Below are 20,907 nucleotides of genomic sequence, written 5' to 3'. Positions count from 1 at the left end.
GCTTCTGAATGCAGGGGCAAAAAGTGAAGCGTTGCCATTATTTGAAATGATGATATAGTTCACACAAAATCGAGAGATAGGAAGGCAAAGGGAGCAATGGATTGTGGGAGTAGGGGATGGTGGAGGTTGTGCATGTTGGGGGAGAGAAAGAGAAAAATAAACACAGAGAGACAAACATGGTGGAGTGGACCAATGGAAGTTGCATGAGTTTATTTGGAGTTGTGTGAGGAGAGGAAGCAGACTGAGGCTGAGGCTGGTGCTGCACTCACACGCACATACACACACGCACATATAGACACTGATGCATAGACACGGATTCATGCACAAAAACTCGCACGCAGCCGACATTCACATTCTCATCATGAAGAAGGAATTCTCACTTTAAACAAACCAAAGCAGGAAACTGGAGGTACAGGGAGCTTTTTAATGACAGCCCAGGGGCATGTGGGGACTCTTAAGTACAGGGCGCTCCGTCTTCCTGGATGTTATCATCAATTACAAACATCATCAAACACTAGAAACACTTCACCTGTCAAATACTGTAAATCTTGTAGATGCGTCTGTATCTGATTAAAAGCTTGTTAAATCAGTGAAAGATAGCATGTTCAATGTGTTGAAACAGAAAAGGCTGTAAACCGGTTCTAATTTAAGAAACTAATGTGTGTAGAAGCAAGTTATTAGGTGAAGCTCTCTGTTTTAATCTGGTATATATATATATCTATATATAGATATATATATATCGATGATATTGTCTATAAAACAGCCCTGCAGGTAGTTTTGACTAACAAATGGAGTTTTAAGTTAAGAATTTGACTCAATGAAAAATAAGCATATAAAACTATTTCAATTTAGTTGTCTAGGCTGGTATTATTCCATAGGATTGATAGGTTTCAGATCAGATTTTTGAATTTTGGTGGGGAGGAGACCTTTCTTTACATTCAGGTCACTGGTTGACTTTTGAGGTTTTTTTTGATAAGAAATATGATAAATGGTTGTAAATGAAGAAAACAATGACACTTGTTATTGTACACATGGATATAAATCTTGTATGTGTAATGTGTACAATGCATACAATTCCAAACGTGTCTGTATGTGAATCATATTTTAGCTGGCAGAAAACTGTAGAATATTTATTTAGCTAGCTACCACCAGCCTTCTGATGCAGCCAAATGTTTAGCTAACAAAATAGGCCCAAAAAAACACGCTGTATATGATCGCTCCCCAAAACGACATACGATTGTTCCCCAAAACGACATATAGGACCATGGGAAAGCACAGCGACATAAATGACTGCTCCCCAAAACAACATATACAACCTTTGGAAAGTACCAGTCCAGAGACACATGACTTATAAGTCGCATAATGTTAAACATGTGGTTAATATTGTGAAACGGTCTTGGTTTGATTAGGTTTAGGCAACAAAACTACTTGGTAAGTCACTTTTTGACTGTCGCTCTTTAGACTACGTTGCCTGACTTCCTTCTTTGCTCCTGTCACTAGTCGCAATAAATGTAAATATCATCTAGAATGATTTTTCTGGCTGTCATGAATATTCCGTGCTTAAGACATGAAGTCTGACAGTTCCTCTTTTCTGAGACAAAGTGGTAAATAAACACATTAACTGAACATTAACACAAAGTCATCATCAAAGATCTGAGTAGATAAAAAATACATTAATGCACATGCTAAGTGTTCAATTTCCCTAAATCAAGAAACATTTTTAGATCAATAAAGTTTTTCTCAAATACTTTTAGGGAAATATAATGCAGACTTTGCATGAGGTTGGTGTTATCTTTCAGTGTTTGTCCTGTCCAGAGTGAAATCTTAAAGTGGAGTGGCCTCTGTTTGTGTTTTGTATTAACTTCCCCCTCTCTTCTGCAGAGGTCCTGGTGTGTGGAGGCAAAATCCTGGTGTTTATGTGTCTTTGGATGCTGTGAGTTTAGCATCACTGTGGGGGTCTTAGTATTCTGCTGCTTTTCCATTTTTAGTTGTGTGTGAGTGTGTCAACCCTGCCAAGCATCGGCGTAGATGCTATTTCGCTGCAAAGCTGAAAGTGTTTACCACTGTGCCTCGTCGTGAACTTTCCTTGAAACGATGACAGTCCGTTATAGGCGGATCACACACATACTCATACAGACTAGGTCATCGGAGCATGGGGGGGGGGGACTGAAAATGACTAATGCTTTCCTTCCTTAGAGCTTGTTCTTCCTTCATTTTATAAATACTTTGTTTAAATATTATTCCTGCATGTGATTTTAACTTCGAAAACAAGTTCTATAACTAAGCAATTACTCTCTTCCTCTCTCTCTTTGAGGTAAATATGAGTTACCCCAACACCCCCCTAGCTGCCTCCACCATATTTTTAGTCCAGAGTTTGTCTTTGGTCAGTGAAAATGTTTAATACGAGGGTGTGTAGCTGACCTGGTGTGTAGCTGCTATCCAGTAGCAAACACAGGAAACATGGTGAAGGGACTTCATAGGAATGAAAACACACACACACGCATGAAGCAAACGTGCTCCTGTCTCATCATTTCCCAGCCTTTTACAGGAAACTAACATCTGCATCTGCCGGAACTGGTCTGACACTCACACACATGCTTTGTAGCCATACTATTTCAGTTAACAAGGGCTGTGTGAATCAAACAGTTCCCCAAAAGTTTTTCCTCTCTTTAACGTTAGCAGCTGGACTCTGTTGACATGACACTCTGAACCCTGGTTTGCCTGCTCTCTGGCCTCCATGTAAATGTTGCTGCTTTGACGCCATAGCTGTTGCTCAGAGGACAGTACCCACACTGCTTGTGTATTTATAGAACCATACCAAGGCTTTTGCGGGTTGTAGTTCATTAACTACAAATTGACTTTACTTTACATGACTACTGACCATTTTTCCAATGAGCACCGTCAGTTTTTGACATATTCCTTCCTTCTAGGCAGCCTTTATTTTCAGTTAATTTCAGTACACTGTGAGAATTAACTTGCAGGGACTTAAAACTAGCTTTAGATAGGTTGTTCTTCATAGTGAACATTTGACTGCCTTTAGCCATTTGTCAAAATTATGTTTTTTGTTGTGCTGATATAGCAAATAGGCATTGCAACAGATTATCCATTCATTTCAAGTCCATTCTATATGTTGTTTGTCTGTCAGGTTTGATTTACACCTTTGCTTTTTGGTAAATGACTCTTGAATCTGAAAAGCTCCTTTGTAATGGTGTCACTGCTTGTTAATGTGTTGTATGTAGTTTTGAAACAGGATGGTGGGACAGGACATTATTCATGGAGAGCAAGGCAGTTGGATTTCAGGATGGACAGATGGAAAGGTGGGATAGTTAGTTAAAATGTGTAATGGCTTAATTGGTTGGATATTTTTGTTACACCCACTAGTGCATCATGTGGTCACCACTGATTAGGGTCGAATACCAGGAAATACCGGGAATGTTGTTATTACAGTATTATAAGTGATTGACCTTTCACCTGCAGTGTTTTCCAGTTACCTTTCATGCTAAACTGACAGTTTGCAGTTTAGCTGTTAGGGAAAATATTTTAGCCATGCTAGTGGCATGACTATGACAATGGTCGGTCGTTCAGTCTGTCAGTCAACTATAGAGTGGTTTACCATGACACAGACATTCATGGTCCCCAGGGGATGAACCTCAATGACTTTGGGTATCCTCTGACTTTCTTCAAGCCACATGAGTTATTTTTTTGTAGTTTTTGAAATATCTCAACAATTCTTAGAGGGATCCTCGGCGAATAACTTAAAATAACTTTGATCCCCTGACCTTTCACCTAGTGTGTTTCCCCTCTGCCTCCACCTTGCTTTTAACATACACATCCGTGTCAGGTGACGAAGTATAAAGGACAAAGTCCATGTCAGGAGGTGGATGGGGTTGAGGGATAGGTCAAACAAATACAGGACTTTCACCCAGGATACCGGAGTTTGTGTCCCGTGTGAAAGCAAAAGTTAACAGTGACTTATTCAAAGTTTTAAATTGTAATGTTATGTTAACCAGCCTGTTCTCATCTCAGGGCGTCAAATACGCTTTCAGAAAGGCTGACAAAGCGTAGTTATTTGACCTAAGTATGAGATGCCCTTGGCTTTCAAAGTAGACCTGAAGAGCTAGTAGCTAGTTAGCTAACTACATTTGACTTAAAGGTGTTGAAAGCCCCCCCGAAGCCCGTTACCCCTACCCTAACCATCACTGGGGTGTGTGCCTAAACTTAAGTCAGTAATTGTTTGCATGTCGACCTGCTAACCCTAAAGCTCATGGCCGATGTGCTACCAGGTAGGGTTAGCAGGTAGGATCAACCTCCTTTGTGTTGCTAATAGGGCTGAAACAATTCATCAATTAAACTGATTACTAAAATGCAGCTAGCATGGCTGTAGACTTACTCATCAGTAAAAGTAAGTTAAGCAGATGATTCACCAAGTGGCTGAATCAGACAGACCTCTGTCCTGAATCATATCAGTAGGACTGACATTTGGACTGTTCATTTGTTTTTGGAGTATAAGGTGCAGAAAGAATGTTAGAAGCAAATATCCATGAACAATGCTCCGCATCCTCAAGCCACCAAGGACTATTTCTCCAAGGACAATCCTACCCTGCCACTGCACACACTAATAACCTCAGGTTAGCTTCATTATAGCCACTCCGACCTTAACCCCTTGACGCCGATTGTCATGAATTCGCATCACACTTCTTCCTTTCAGACTGCAAGCCAAGATAGCGCATGGATTCCCCCAATGCCTGTTGGTGCATATTTGATACGAACCTAGGAACCTTTTGCAAGCCCTGGTTTCTCATTTATGCCTGTTGTCGCTAATTTGCATCATACCTACATCATGCCTGAATTTATATCTTTTCTATGTTCTAAAGACAAATGAACTATCTTCACTTAATTTAACATCAGCTTGAAAGCAAATGAAAACACAAATATATTTTTTTACTGTAAAAAAATTCAGGTGTCAAGGGGTTACGTTTTTAGCTAGATATCCTAGTTATCCTGGGAAAAAAGTAAATTATTGCAGGGAAGTCTTGACTTTTGTTTATTCCTTCAACACTGATTTCCAGGTAGTTCAACTGGCCATCTCTTGTGATCTTTAAAGTCACTGTAAATAGAGGAGATAACCGTAAAGGCACTTTGTTAGTGTTTCTCCAAATTAAGACCACATTTTCCATACACGCTGTTGCTTCCAGTCACAAAGGGCATTTTGCTACTTGTCCCCTCTCTCTGTTATTGCTCTAGGCGAATACATTTTTGGGGAGATTCACTGAAGCAAAAGTTAAACACAGTACTTTTCTTCCATTCATTACCAAGCTTTAGTTGTGTTTGCTCTGGAAGAACAGGGCCGGTTGCCTGTTTAGTGCTTTAATTCAACTGGTTTCCCTCCAAACTGCGACATGTGTGAAGTTAGAGTGAGATACAGAAAGAGAAAGCAAAAGAATGAGGGAGGTGTGTGTGTGTGTGTGTGTGTGTGTGTGTGTGTGTGGTGATTGTTTCCTCTAGTGTTTAAAGAAGAGCTTGGGGAGGGTTATTAGAAAGGCACAGTCCTTATTTAAAGGAGTTCAATGCAGTCAGTTGAAGAAAAGCTCTCATTGAAATTCATGGCTTAGCACCTATAGCAGTGTGGTGTGAGCAGAGCGGGGACAGAGAGACACAGCCAGCGCCTGACAGATTTCAATTAAAATGGCATTTACAAGAGCATGGATGGAAAAGTGGAGGGAGGGGGAGGAAGCCGGTTGAGGGGCTTTTTTTTCAGTCTGGTGAACAGAATCAAACATTACCCATGATAATGGAGCCTTAAACACTTCAAGATTGATTAAAATCATTGCTATCATAAGCTGCTATGATACGATAAATGTCAGAGTTTCATGTCAGTCTCATGGAAATGGAAAGGCTATTGCTTCTTACATGGGAGAGAAACATTTTCAAAAACACTGACAATGACGGTACAACACAATCGTACATTAACTACATACTGTCCTCTCTGAGGTGTCGTAACTTATGGAACTGGTTCCATATTTTATTCCTGACTGTATGTGCATATGGTGCAACAGTTTTGGGCAAGTCTTACTTATTACACCTTAAAAAAGAAATAATATTACTTTACTTGTTACAGACTCCCGACTTTTTAGCCATATTCATAACAGCAGGAAGGAGTATGGTTTTTACAAAACATATATCATTTCTTAACACCACCGGCTGAAATTAAAAATAAAGTGAGTAAATCCCAACTTTTAAACAACTGTTTTTCGACACATGTATTTATTAAGAGCAGTTTGTTTTGTAAAAAGTCCAGGGTGTACCCCGCCTTTCGCCCGATGTCAGCTGGGATTGGCTCCAGCTCCCCGTGACCCTGTATGCAGGATATGTGGTTGACAATGGATGGATGGATGGATGTTTTGTAAAAACATACACTGTTGCTTAACGCCTCTCTCTCCCTACAAATCAAAGCATCACTGGCAGTAGTGGCCAGAGTTTCTTTCTACAAGTTTCACGTTACTGTGCTGCTTCAGCAGATACTTCAATTAATTAGATGTAGAATTGTTCGCAGTTGAAAGCTTTTTGCTGGTCGCACAAAGTTTACAACGGACAAAAAAGTTCTTTGCAGAAAGGTTTATTGTAAAGAGGCCTTTTAAGTGGAGTTCTTCATTGATTTGTGCCTACCATCAGGGATGGGCATCAAAAAATTTTTTTTTTAAGATCCCAACTAGTGTATCAAAATAAACTACAAAATACAGCAGCACCGACATCTATCAAAATAAACTACTGTATTTCTGTATTTCAAAAATACTAACAATACTTTTCCAAGGTACCATAAACTTGGTAAACCAAACAGTTTGCTAATGACTCATAATTATATCCTAATTTTCTTGGAGTTTGGTAATGAAGGGCCTACTGAGCATCATCTGAGCTACAACAAGCAGGAGTGGTGGATGGGTTGACAATGTGTTGTTTAATGATGTTGCAGCACAACGTTGTTAATGACAATAACAGTGTGTGCATTTTACCAAGTTACATCATCTTGTGGCTTTATAAAGTAATTTTGACAACAACTCTGAAACGCTTTATTTACTTACACTTTTCTCACCGTGAGCTTCTTCTGCAGGTCTTGATGAATTTTCTGTTCTGATCTCATCAAGTCTGGGGTAATAAATTACTAAGTAGGCACCAATCAGAGGCAACATTTTTATGATGTCATCATGTAGACATCTCACAAAGCATTTGCAGTATTTTTAAACTACAAAATACACAACATGGAATGTTACAAAATATAAAGCTATTTCCATCAACCCTATCAAATACAAATACAAAATCCTTTTTTGTCTCTGGGGTGGTCAGTAAACCCTGGACATGAGTGTGTCCATAGTTGTAGAAACATGACAGTGACAATGACATTATCAATGCAAATACACATAATAGGTCAATTGTCAATTGTCCTAAAACGACATACACGACCGTTGGAAAGTACCAGTCCAGCGATATGTGACGTAAGTCACATGATGTTAAACACTTGGTTAACGTAGCAAAATGGTGGTGGTTTGGTTAGGTTTAGGAAAAGATCCTAGTTTGGGTTTAAAAAAAGAACATTACATAAGTCACGTGGTTTAACTCACTTGATGTAAGTCACTTACGTAATGTTATTTAACAAAACTTTAAATAAGTCAACTTTAATATGGTTTCACATGGGACTTGAACCTCAGTCTTCCACCTTGTCTTGCTGTCCCTTTTTATAGTACGTCACGTGACTTTCTGTCTTTGCTCCTGTCATACGGCCACAAGAGGTCGTGAACTAACAATAAATGTAAATATGGTCGTAATAAGTTGCTGCACAGTCGACCTAAATGGCCATCTGGGTAGGATGGGCTGGAAAGGTGTGTATGCACAATAACCAAAGCACAGTCATTCAGCCTGAGCATGAAATGTAAAACTAATGCTGAAATGATCAGGTGTGTTAAATGTATTGGAACAGCACTGAAGTACCACAGCGTTAAAATGTAAATTAGGATTAAGATTACCAGCATTATTTGACACAAGCAACATTGTTGACTCAAAACGTGTAACTGTCCTAATAAATCGGAACTCCTTTAATACGTTTTCCATTTGTATACATGTATCTTTTGCAAGGCAGATTTAGAAACAACACAGTGATATGTAGACTGTTTTGTTAAATTGTATTTTATTAATATCATGGGACTTTATTTTTATAGTTAGTATTTGCGTAAGTGCTTCAAATTCCTCACATTTTAAATGTTGCGACATGGTCAGAAGTTAACGTGATATTTTCTTCACAGCTGACTGAAGCTGTGAAATGTCTGTGTCCCTGGTGAGGAGATCAGGTTGTGAGGCTGGCACTCGGCATCACCTCATTCCTCATCAGCCTCAGAGGAAGCAGGGAGGAGAGCCGCTCTGAGCCTCTCTCTCTCCACCTCTCTCTCCTCCTCTATTTTTGTTCTCTCTACCCATCTCTTTTTCACTTCATTCTTCTTTTTTATCTCTCTGTCCTTTATGGCATTTATTTATTTTTCTCTCTCATTCCTGTTTGTTCTCTGTCTTTTAATTCATTCCTCTTTTTTCGTATTCCTTCACTTCATTCTTCTTTTTTCTGTTAGTCTTTCACTTCATTAGGTCCCTATTGAAACTGAAGGGATTTTTTTTCTTTCTTTTTTCTGCAAAGTAACCTCAATTTTGGGGGCCTAAATGTGCTTGAAAACTAACCAAACTTTGCACATAATTCAGGCGGGGTGAAAAATTTCATATTTTATGGGTTTCGCGCATGGCTCGCTGACAGAGTTTCACCTACGTGTACGATATTTCTGTGGAACGTGTATCATGTCGAGACGTACAAAAAAGCCCCTTGGAGCAATGCGCGACACCCAGCAGGAAGTCGGCCATTTTTATACACTCCGTACTTTAACAAACTCCTCCTAGGGAATTAGTCCGACCGACTTCAAATTTTTGCTGTGTAGTCTAAACCCATTGACGATTAAAAGTTTTACAAACGGTGATTTTTCATCGAACAGCGTGGGTGCAAAATAATTTATTTGCCATAAAACACGAAGTTGTTTTAACTTCAGTGTAAATGCTCACATCCACACCAAATTTTGAATGTATTATAAGACTCGCTGGCAACAGGAAGTGACTACTTTTATGGTGTAATGAACCACTTCTCGCAGGTTGGCTATTTATACTTCAAAACTATCTAAAAAAAACTCTTAAGACATTGATGATGTCATGTTGTAAAGCGTGTGAGTTTACGTGCTAGTTAACTGTCCCGAAGCTGCTGGAGCAAAGCTGCTGGAGCCCTTTTGTTTTTGTTCAGATTCTTCTTCTTTTTCTTTCTTTCTTTCTTTCTTTCTTCTTTTTCTCCGCTAAAAGTGTTTGGCCAGCAAAAGCTGCTGCACGAAAACTCTGCAAAATTGGCAGGTGCGTTGCAAATTCCACACACTACTCAGGCAAAAAATATGGCACTCATAGACCTCATGGTGGTGCTATAACAATGAACTTTACTTTTTGGAAATTATCTCGAAAACAGCTTTGTTTAGAGTCAAACTTCTTTCATCATTCTAACCTCTGGATTCATCTGCATTTTTACTTCAATGGTCTTCTGTTCTAAAAATGTCAAATTGTGCATCACTACTCAGTTGGTGTTTAAAATTTGGCAATGATTGCTCAAAGCAGGCGTGGCTTATTACAAGAAGTGTAAATTTCTAGACATTTCTCATTCCAAACTTTAAAAAAAACTAAGAAAATCATCCGTACGTCCTACAGAGCTGAAATGTTTTTCAGCACATCCACTGGTATGTGACAAACGTTTGCCTCACTGCAACCTATGGTCAATTCAGAGGTCAGTCACTCTATATTTTTCAGAATATGCTAATTCAATTAACATCTATATCTCCACAAGCCTTTCTTCAAACTCTATCAAAATCAACACAGACATTCTACAGATGGCTGATATCAAGTGTTTCAAAGGGTTTTTAGATTGTCCAAACGGTGAGTCCGCAGTGATCTTCAGTATCTTGCTATAACTTGTACAATATGCACAACACTTTCTTTCTAGCTCAGTTTTGGATCAAATGCCACTGAAATAATTTACAATGCACCCAAAACCGGCAGAATGATGTGTGATTTTTTTTCAGAATTTTCTCACTAACATCTTGACTGTTGTAAGCGTTTTAAATTTAAACCGACAATAATATCCTGATCTGGCACATGTGACGTCACTACCTCACCTTGTGAGAAGGTGTGTTGAAACAGCCTCTCACCAGTAGCCACCATTAAGTAAGCCACCTACTCTGGAGATCTGAAAGTTCCACGGTTCAAATCCCCACGTGACCAAGTCAGACTTGCTAACAATGGGGGTGTTCAGATCGTAGTGAGCCTAAGTTCCCCTTCGAGGGAACTCGAACTGCGTCAGTGACGACACTTGCCTCTGGACGTGGCAGGGCGGAATTATGAATGAAACTACTCCAATTTTATTGGTGTTACTAGAACGGTAGCGTGTGACGGCGTATATAAGCACGCCGGCACACAGGACACATTAGCTTTTTTCTATTCAGCAGGCACAATAAAAACGCAGGGAGAGGCGTTTGAGCAGTATCTCCCCCGTCTGGGTCCAGGACAGCAACGTCCAAGGAGAGACGAGCTCAGCCCTCGTCTAGCTCCTACCGCCAGAGCCAGAAGCAAAGCGAGACTGATAGGACAATCTATCAGTCTCGGCGGGCCCGGGGAAAGAGGTCCTGAGGTTTCGAGTAGGGCTGCAGTTCCGGGTCCGCCCCCCCAGATTCAACAGGGTGGTCTGGACTGCGGTGCATGCGGAGCAGAGCCAGGTGTTGGGACAAGAAGTTCACTCTCTGCTGGAGAAAGGAGCCATAGAACTTACTTCCCCGCCAGTCAGGGAGTCCGGGTTCTACAGCCGGTACTTCATAGTTCCCAAGAAGGACTGAGGATTGCGTCCGATTTTAGATCTGCGGTCCCTGAACCTATCTCTGAGGAGATTCAGGTTCAAGATGCTCACCATCCCCGCCATCGTTGGTTTGTCACGATAGATCTGCGAGACGCATATTTCCACATCTCCATCTGTCCCTCTCACAGGAAGTTCCTGAGGTTTGCCTTCAGGGGCGCGGCGTACCAGTATCGGGTTCTTCCGTTCGGCCTAGCACTCCCCCCTCGCACGTTCACCCAGTGTATAGATGCAGCTCTGGCCCTGATGAGCCTCCAGGGCATCCGCATATTGAACTACATCGACGACTGGCTCATTCTGGCCCAGTCTCGAGAGTTAGCGGTTCGGCATCGAGATGTCGTCCTCGCCCACCTTCAGCATTTGGGGCTGCGGCTCAATGTGAAGAAGAGCGTGCTGACGCCCGCCCAATGGACTACATTCCTAGGGGTGGTGTGGGACTCAACGACGATGCGGGCCCACCTGTCTCCTGCACGCGTCGAGTCTATTTTGTCCACAGTGACCAGAGTGCAACTAGGCCACACCATCACTGTGAAACACTTTCAGAGGGTGTTGGGTCTCATGGCAGCAGCGTCCAATATAATACCTTCTGGCCTGCTGCACATGAGAGCCCTGCAATGGTGCCATTGCAGCGTTCCATGCCCCTCTGAGGGATGGGCCTTTGGGAGGCTTCCACTGGTCGTGCGCTTCCTCCTTGGAGCCCGGAGGATGAGACCCGTGACTCGTTCCAGGGTTCCCACTTGCTATCACCTCTCTGAGGAGGGTGGGGTATCTCCAGGCACTTTCGGTTTCTCCTCGATGCCTGGAGTTTGCCCCGGGGAGGGTCAGAGCCATCCTGTACCCCTGTCCGGGCTATGTCCCTAAGGTTCTGTCCAGTTTGGCAGGGTCCACGGTGCTGTAGGCGTTTCATCCCCCACCTCATGTGACAGCGGAGGACGGGAGACTTCATCTGCTCTGCCCTGTCTGAGCGCTGAGTATTTGCACTCTGAGGTCTTCCCGGTGGAGGAAAGCAGACCAGTTGCTGGTGTGTTTCGGGTCCCCCAAGGCTGGGCTCCCCGCTTCTAAACACACGATCAGCAACTGGATCGTTCAGACTATTTCTCTGGCCTATCAGGTGTGCAGGTTACCTTCACCTATGGCCGTGAGGGCGCACTCTACTCGAGGCATGGCGGCCTCTAGGGCCCTCCTCGCAGGGGCTTCACTCCAGGATTTGTGTGAGGCAGCTGGCTGGGCACTCCTCACACTTTTATCCGGTTATAGCAGTCTGGACCTTCCTTCTGCACCCGGCACCCGTGCGCTCTCCTCTTAGTCGTGCCTACAGGTTTCTGCACGCTGGGGGCAGGCGGGGGTTTCGGCGCGGCCTAGTGGGTATCTCGTTCCCATAGTGTCGTCACCAACAAAGTTTGAGTTACCTCGAAGGGGAATGTCTTGGGTTATATATGTAACCCGAGACGTTCTCTACATTATTTGGATCCCGTGACACTTCCTTCTTATTTTTATCTGCTTAAAATTGTTTGTGCAGCTTAAACTTTAAACATGGAAAACAGAATGTCGCAGGTGGGTTGAACATTTCACCCAGCAGTCAGGTACATATGACACTCTCTGATCTCAAGGTGATGCTGTAAAAGTTTGGGTTTCCGCAATTATCTCAAAGTCCAAATTCTTTGATCACTTTAATCTCTTATGTCGTCTGCATCTGTTCTTCTCATCTAAAAATGTCAAATGTTGCATTTTTCGTGACTTCCTTGGATCCCACTCACAGCTATATTTCCTTTTTATTCTCTGTCTTTTACTTCATTCCTCTTTTTTCTCTCTATCTTTCTCTTCATTTCTTTTTTCTCTCTGTCTTTCTCTTCATTTCTTTTTTCTCTTTCTGTCTTTCTCTTCATTCCTCTATTTCTCTCTATCTTTCTCTTCATTTCTTTTTTCTCTTTCTGTCTTTCTCTTTGTTTCTCTTTTTTCTCTTTCTCTCTTTCTCTTCATTCCTCTTTTTTCTCTTTCTCTCTTTCTCTTCGTTCCTCTATTTCTCTCTATCTTTCTCTTCATTTATTTTTTCTCTTTCTGTCTTTCTCTTCATTCGTCTATTTCTCTCTTTCTCTTCATTTCTTTTTTCTCTCCCTGTCTTTCTCTTCATTCCTCTATTTCTCTCTCTGTCTTTCTCTTCATTTCTCTTTTTTCTCTGTGTCTTTCTCTTCATTTCTCTTTTTTCTCTCTCTGTCTTTCACTTCATTCCTCTATTTCTCTCTATTTTTCGATCCGTTTCTCTTTTCTCTGTCTCTGTCTTTTACTTCACTCGTTCGTCTCCTATTGTCCTGTGCCAGCCAGGCTTTGGGGTGTAACGCTGGAAGAGTCAAGTTGTAATAACATGGCTGTGATATGCTTGGACCTCATCTGGAGTCAGAACTCCTGGGAGAGCAGGAGATATGTGTGGAGAGATGGATAAAGAAAGGCAGGGGAAAAGACAGACAGACAGACAGACAGGAGGCAAGGAGAGACAGACTGTGTCCTGGAGGCTCTCATTGGGCCATGAAGACACGTCTTGATGTTTTATCTGGACCTGCTGGGGCTCCCAGTGAGGAGCTTCAGTAGTTGTAAACCTGATGACCTCCCCAATCCAAACAAAGCTGCACACCCAGCTGGAAAGAAGAAAAGACAACCTCTCTATCTTTTCATTGCTCAGTCAAAAATGACATAGACTCCACTTTACTGTTAAGAACCACCTTCAGAAATACTTTACATTAGCTAAGCCATCTCCCAGAACACACCATCATTTCACTTAATTCACTTCAAGAAATTTGATCAGCGTAATTTCTGTACACAAAATTCAAGAGATTCAAGTCTTTGCAAACTGATTAGTAATCAGTGTTGAGGCGGCTAAAGTAGTTTTCTATCTGAAACTGATGGAATACACACAGGTCTGTTCTAAAATATTGTATGTACCCAAAAATGTTTGTTAAAGGATTACTCCACCCATTTATACATGAAGATCAGATGAATGAATCATAATGACTTTGATGATCCTCTGACTTACAGTGCCATGCACCATCAGGTTGAGATTTTTGGCTTTTACTGAAATATCTTTGAAATTTGCTACAAACCAGTGCCACCATGAGGTCAAAATTCTAATGACATTCCTCAGCTTCAGCTGTGTTTATTAGTAATTAGCAAATGTTAGCATCCTAACATGATAAACTAAGATGGTGACAAATGACAAAGATATCTGGTTAACATCAGTATGTTAGTATTGCAGCTATTACTTTACATCTTTATGTGTAACTTGCATAGGGCTATTCTGTCTCTCTCCAACGGGTCAAGGCAGATGGCCGCAAACCTTGAGTCTAGGAGCTGCTGTGTCTTTGTTAATAATGTTGCAAAGAGAACCATCTAGACCCGCGTATATGAACAGTGCAATGAGACAACTCCTGTTATGAATTGGTGCTGTATAAATAAATAATAAATAAAATTTTTTAAAAAGTCCAGTAGAGTAGCAACATGAGCAGTCACATGATCATGCAGTTTTGCCAAGCACATTTCAAACAGTTGTTATAATAAAGCATTACACTGAAAAAGTAAATTAAGAAATTTGAACCAGAAGGTCAGTCAAAAATCTTGCTAAGGTTTCCAATGGACTATTTAATTAATAGTTTTAACATTTGACTTTGCTATGACTTCCAAATAACTATGATGCTATGATAACCAGGGATTTTTCTTGTGACTTGATCATCTGTGTGGTTGCCCTTGTAACAGTGATGTTGTGTCTCCAGACCTCAATTAATTTCATTTTCATGGAACACCTGGTCATACTACCAACATGCTCGTAAGATCCTTTCATTTGTTGTAGGTGGAAAATGCAAATGTGAAATGCAATGCAATGTTGGTGTTTGGAAGTAAAAATGTAAAAATATTGTGCACTGGCTGAATTAGTAGTGAGCATTACAGAAAGCAGGGAAATGGGTTTAACACTGCTCAGAACCAGCATTTTCTTTACAAGGCAGTCACTCTGGAGTATGTTTGAGTTGTGCATGGTATTGAATCGTCCCGCAGGAAGTTTTTCTCCAGTGTGTCACTTTATTTTTTCTTGATTTGTGTATATGACCGTGTCGATGTGGTCTCTGCCTGTCTCTGTCTGTGAATCAGCAGGTCAATGCTGACGTTGAGCTAAACAGAGCTCGACATCAGATCTGGCTGAGTATGTATCCAGGGACCCATGTGGGTTATTCAAGTCTGACAAGTAAACGTGTCAGTGAGCTGCAGGCTTTGCTTCTCGGCCTCGCTGCATCGTCACATCGGACACGTTGAGAGGCCGCAGCCGCCGCTCTGTTTGTTGTTTTAGGCTGGATTGTGCCAAGTGCCAGGTCTGTGTCCACCTCCTCCCTCTGTCTGAGTTTATTTGACTTTTCCCAGGTTTGAATTGATTGTAGATACTCTGCTTTCTTATGAGTTTAGTTTTTAAACAGGATCAATGCATGCTTTGGCAACTGTTGAAAGTTTTTTTATCCTCTGGCTTCATTGTGCTGCCAATTTTCTGGGTTGTACAGGGTGCAAATTTGGCTGTGTATCAGAATGTTGTTTATTAGATGTTACCTGAAATATAGTGTCTGAATTATATAATGTTGAACAGGCAGATTTTGTTTGAGCTTTTGTTAATCATGTAAATGCACAATTTCCTTTGGTTCCTTTGATTCTGGACTTTGATGGAATGGTCCTGTTGGGAGTGGGCAGCTAGAATGGCAGTGTTTAAGAAAGGACTTTTTGTTGGTGAAGGGGACTCTCTAGGGGAAATGGCACCCTAATGAGGTACTTGAAATGGTCTTGGGCCCCATGAAGGGACATTATTCACCATGGGGATCAGAGAAGGGGTGTGTCTAAAAAAAGAAATCTAGATGAAGTTTTGGTAATTTTGTTATAAATTTGGGGATTTAAGTTTCATTCTTTGAAAGAGGAGAGGAGGAGAACATATTTTAATAACAGAACAAATTTTGAGGATTTTGATCTGAATAAAAATAGACAGTGCTGGACTATTATTATTAGTTATTGTCTCAATCTGTATATATTGTTTTTGTTTATAGTGTGTATATATGTGTTCTCTATACTGTAGCCTGTGTCTGATTTTATTATTGTATTATTGTATTAGTAAGCACATCGTGAGCAATGTACAATCCAGAGTCAAATTCCTTGTATGTGTACACATACCTGGCAAATAAAGCTGATTCTGATTCTGATTCTGAATTATGACTACTAGAATTGACCATGTTTCTGTAGTGCTGGCAGTGTGGAATGCAGAATTGCTATAATGCTCATAGGTCACCAACATGTTGTTGCACTGGCACAAAGCTTTCAAGAATAATGGTCATTTGGGTCAAATAGGTCATGCATTTTAAGAAACATCTTTCCCAAATCCAAATATATGTATTAAATGTTGGTAAAATTGGTTGGAATGGGGAACGTCTTCAAAGGGAGAAATGGTGTGGTGTAAGTATTTTCCAGCTCACAATTGCAAAGGCTTAGGGTTAGTCCTGCTGTAGGTTTTAATTTATGGTTCAGTGTTCAGTTTGATTGATCATTGATAGCACCACCAAAGCTGATGTTTTATAAGTGATTAATTATATTCCCCAAAATTATAGCAACCCCATAACAGAGAAATTCAAGAAGTTATTCCAAATTGCGTGACAGCAGAACGGCACGCTTTTTCTGTATTAGCCATATTAGCAGGATGGCTTCATTTTTCAGTGCCATACAAAACTGTTAAAAGGCACTGCTGAAAAATGGATCTGTTTTAGTTTGGTTAGTTTGGTTTTGTTGTAAAATGGTTAGGTTTGGACCCAAAAAATTATTACTTTGTTAAGTTTAGGGAAGCTTCGTTGATTTGGCTACAATAGTAAACGTGGTCATGGAACAGTTGTGGTCATACTTAAAAAACCAACAGTGATGACTGTTGGTTGGAAACAGGAAATGAACAATGTCTCCCATGGTAAGGTCCTTACTTGAACAGAACAACGTGTCTTTTGGGGCACTTGCTTGACTAGTGGCTGATGCTGATGATGTTGAGGACATCTACTGTATATCTTCACTAGAGGATGGCTTGCAATGAGAAACAAAATGACGACGTCTTGGTAACAGAAGAGAAGGGAGTTCATTTTGTTGTGGTTGAAGTCCATTTAGTCCATCCTCTCAATTCAGAAGAAAAAGACTCACATACGTGAGATGCGAGAAAGAGGCACACTTCTTACAATGTGAGTGTGAAGGAGGCCATTCTTTCATGTAAAATAAAAGTTAAATGAAAACATCATATCTAAAACTTTCATAAGCTTGGAGTGCAAACACATACAATACACAAGACAAAAACCATCTTTTGTGAGTGAAGACATCTGATTGTGCCATGATGAGCAGACCCCTGCACACTCCCAAACTAACTTTTGCAGTTCTTCCCAGAGCTCAGTGATATCTTTGGCTGGCTTCTCCCTCCTGATTCGACTCTCGGGAGAGCATTGGCACTCCATCCTCCGCCTCCTTGCTTCCTCCCCTAGCTACTCTCCCCTCTGATGAACACTGGCCTATTTCAGATATTATTGCCACAGTGTGCTCTGTAAATCACCAGGATAGGAGAGCACATCAAACAGGTCTGGGTGAAGGAATGAAGGGATGGAGGAATCAGAAGACGAGTAGGAGGAGGGATGACCAGCCGTGTCAGTGCTGACAGGACACGGCCTTGGATCAGTGACAGCTGAGAACATGGGCTGAGTATAAATTGTCTAGATTTTAGTGTGTGAGAAAGTAGGATTTCAGAAAGCATAGAGTTGGCTTTTAACAATTAGGAAAGGAAAACAATTGTTTGATGAGCCGTGGCTGTTCAGCTCAGCATGAGGATTGCACTCACAGGTCCGGTCCGCTCAGTTACAAGCCTCCTCACTCTCTGTTGTATAATAGATGTCAGCAGTGAGTTCACATAAATCATCCTGGAGGGAATTATGGGTTTCCACAACTCAATTTGTTCTGTGTTTGTCTGTCTAAATATGTGTATATATATATATATATATATATATAGGAATCACTGGAAAGAAGCTATACAAATACGGAGCATTTACATTGTCTGTGGTGTAAAAATGTTTATTTCCTGCCATACTGTTATCCTGATTTGCTAAGTGTACAGTGACAGCAAAAAGGTCAATGATTCGACTAAAATATGAAAATATTCAACTCTACGTGGGTTTAGAGTTCTGCACGTCTCTAGAGATAAACTCGGGGCCCAAAGCCAGAAGGCTTCATCCTCTGGGGATCATGAATATGAGTACAACATTTCATGGAAACAATTGATGTAAAGACCAGTCTGGACCAAAGTGGTGGACTGACCGACAGACCCAGTGACTGACATTTCCATGTCTGGTTTTTGGGATTTATAAATAAATGACTCCACAAAAATATTTTTCAATGCACACAAATATTTCCTGTTTTAAATAAATGTAAATGAAATATACAAATATATATATATATATATATATATATATATATATATATATACAAATTACAAATGTCTGATGTAGTCAGTCAGAGGCAGAGGTTGTGGCCTGGTAAAAATTACTACTTAGCTGGCTGTTTTAGGGCCACAGATGTAAAACCTGTTTCTCAGGTGGATAAGGGCTAAGGTTGATTGAAACTAGATTGAAATTTTCATAAAAAATATATTTGGAACTTGTTACATGTTACATTTATATACACACTATTAAACCTGCATTTACAAAGTTGTGTTTCCTTTTTCTCTGTGCTGGTCTTATTGGTTTGGAGTGGGTGGGGCCGCACCAACTAGAAGTTTGCAAGATTTGAAGTTGGTGGGTTGTTTGGTCAATGTCAATCAAATAGGATCCAACCACACCCATACAGTCCTGATGAAATTTTAATAAATCATAACTAAAGATGTTTTTACATCTGACTGCTGCTTATTTAGTCATAAATGCCTAATGTTATAAAGAAATTCTAGAAATTCTTTCTGGGGCGTGTGCCTGCAGAGATGATCACTTGTCAGCTGAGTTCTCTGTGCAGTCAGACAAAAGTTCCACAGATCTGTTCCTTTGTCCTTGTTCCCTGAACAGATGGAATGAACTGCATGAACAAGGAGCACGGCTGCGCGCACATCTGCAGAGAGGCTCCAGGCAAAGGCGGGGTGTCGTGTGAGTGCCGTCCTGGCTTTGAGCTGGCCAAAAACCAGAAAGACTGTACACGTACGTATCACACCTGACCTCAGTGGTCATCACATCCCCACACTGACATACACACACACAAACACACCCCAACCAGGAGGTCAGCCTAGTTGGTCTGCAACGTATGTGTTGAGTTTGTTCACATTTGTTCACATAGAATGAGCAGCTCATAGACGCTGGGTGTCTTGAAATCCTCCATGTAGTCAAATGCTCTTTTGAGTAAGGCTTTCCGTCATCTGTTAATCTTTAGTCAGTTGACTTGTCACTTTATTTTACAACTCACATGGCAGCAAGGTATTAAGGTATTACTTTGTTTCATAGACTTGATTTTATTGAGGTTATGTACTGGTCGATGAAGGATCTAAAATGTTCCTGGAATAAACATCTGTAATAGCAATGATGGACAAGTTCCAGTAGGCCTTCAGCGGTAAAATATGAGGGTGGACATTTAATACCAAAATCAGTGAAGCGTTTGAGGCCAAGCGGAAGGTGCTGAAGGATTCAGTAGAGAGAATTCACGTCTCTAACCGCCCCCCCTTCACGCCGAGTGCCTGCAGCCATGGAATTTAAGTCTGCTGTTTTTGAGGGGGAATATAAGCTTTTAGTTCCACTTTGTTTGGCAACACATCGTTTTCTTCTCTCAGACGGTGAGAGTGTTAGAGATGTGGAGGCTCTAATGTGTCTCCTGCTATAGTAATATTTCATTAGCAGCGAGGGACCCAGTGCTGTGCTGGCCTGTTGAGCATGGCAGCACAGGACAGTGATAAACGAGTGATGAAAGAAGTGGTAGTTATTTCTCCAGCCTGCCTTCCTACTCCTCTCATGTCCTCTCTGTCTCTCTCCATTTTCACCTCTCTTCTCCATTTTCTTGCTTGGTATGTCTCCTACCTCCTTTCCCTCTTTTCCTCTCTGCCTCATCTTCATTTTTATTTCTTTTCTACCATCCTCTCTTCCTTTCTTTTTTAGGGGGAACTGCAAAGTTTAGGAAAAACTCCCAAAGATTTTATCATGTGTATTTACACTTGCTTTCCCTTTTCCCTTCAAGAACTGTGAAGATTAGACAAGGAACAGTTTAAATGTAGAGAGGACAAATGACAAACATCTGACATGGTGTTTGACAAAACTATTATTAGCTGACAGTTTTAGGGCCAATGAAGTAAAGTTAAAACCCTTTTTCTCTGGTGGATAAGGGCTAAGGTTCTGAGTTCCTGCAGTTAAATCACTTGTCTCTCTTTCTCGAGTCCATTGTCTTTCTTACTCCCCCACATCTTTTCTCATCTCTTGCGTTGTTCACATTCTTTCTATTTTGTTTTCTTTCCAAAGAAAGAATTCAGAAAACGAAACCTTTCTCCCGGTTTAACTTTTGGCGATGTAATGCTGTCGTTCTGGAGGGCATGGACCAACAGCATATTTTGTCATTTATTTTGGCACCCTTGTTGGAATCAACTAACTTTTTTACCCAAAAGAGAACATGACCCAGACTTTTTCCAAATATTCCCTGGCCTTATCCCTAAAAAACAAAACCAAAACACCAAAGTGTCCCAAGAAACGAGAGCAGTGTATTAGGTAAATGATGGAAATACTAATTTCTTTATTCAATATAAACTGTGATATGAAATGATGCCATATTTTCCACAGACTAAAAAACACTAAAAACAATTTTTCTTTCTTTTTTCCATCAAACCCTCTCTTCCTAACTCCTCTTTTCCCTCTTTCTTTTACCTCTCTTTCATTGAATTCTACCCATCT

The 20,907-nt window shown here is 40.9% G+C and overlaps 1 protein-coding gene across 2 annotated transcripts in view; it reads left to right on the top strand.

Moving 5' to 3' along the window:
- Positions 1-20,907, top strand: part of scube1 (signal peptide, CUB domain, EGF-like 1) — a 133,249-nt gene that overhangs the window by 61,437 nt on the left and 50,905 nt on the right. For both annotated transcript variants that reach the window (XM_046071836.1, XM_046071835.1), the window contains exon 5: positions 19,051-19,179. In XM_046071836.1, the coding sequence (XP_045927792.1) occupies positions 19,051-19,179 (129 nt within the window). The remainder of the gene's footprint in view (positions 1-19,050; positions 19,180-20,907) is intronic.

This window comes from Micropterus dolomieu, linkage group LG16, assembly GCF_021292245.1.
Source record: "Micropterus dolomieu isolate WLL.071019.BEF.003 ecotype Adirondacks linkage group LG16, ASM2129224v1, whole genome shotgun sequence".
NCBI classification, from domain to species: Eukaryota; Metazoa; Chordata; class Actinopteri; order Centrarchiformes; family Centrarchidae; genus Micropterus; species Micropterus dolomieu.
The sequence above is the reverse complement of the archived record's forward strand: the minus strand, read 5'-3'. Positions and strand labels throughout refer to the sequence as shown.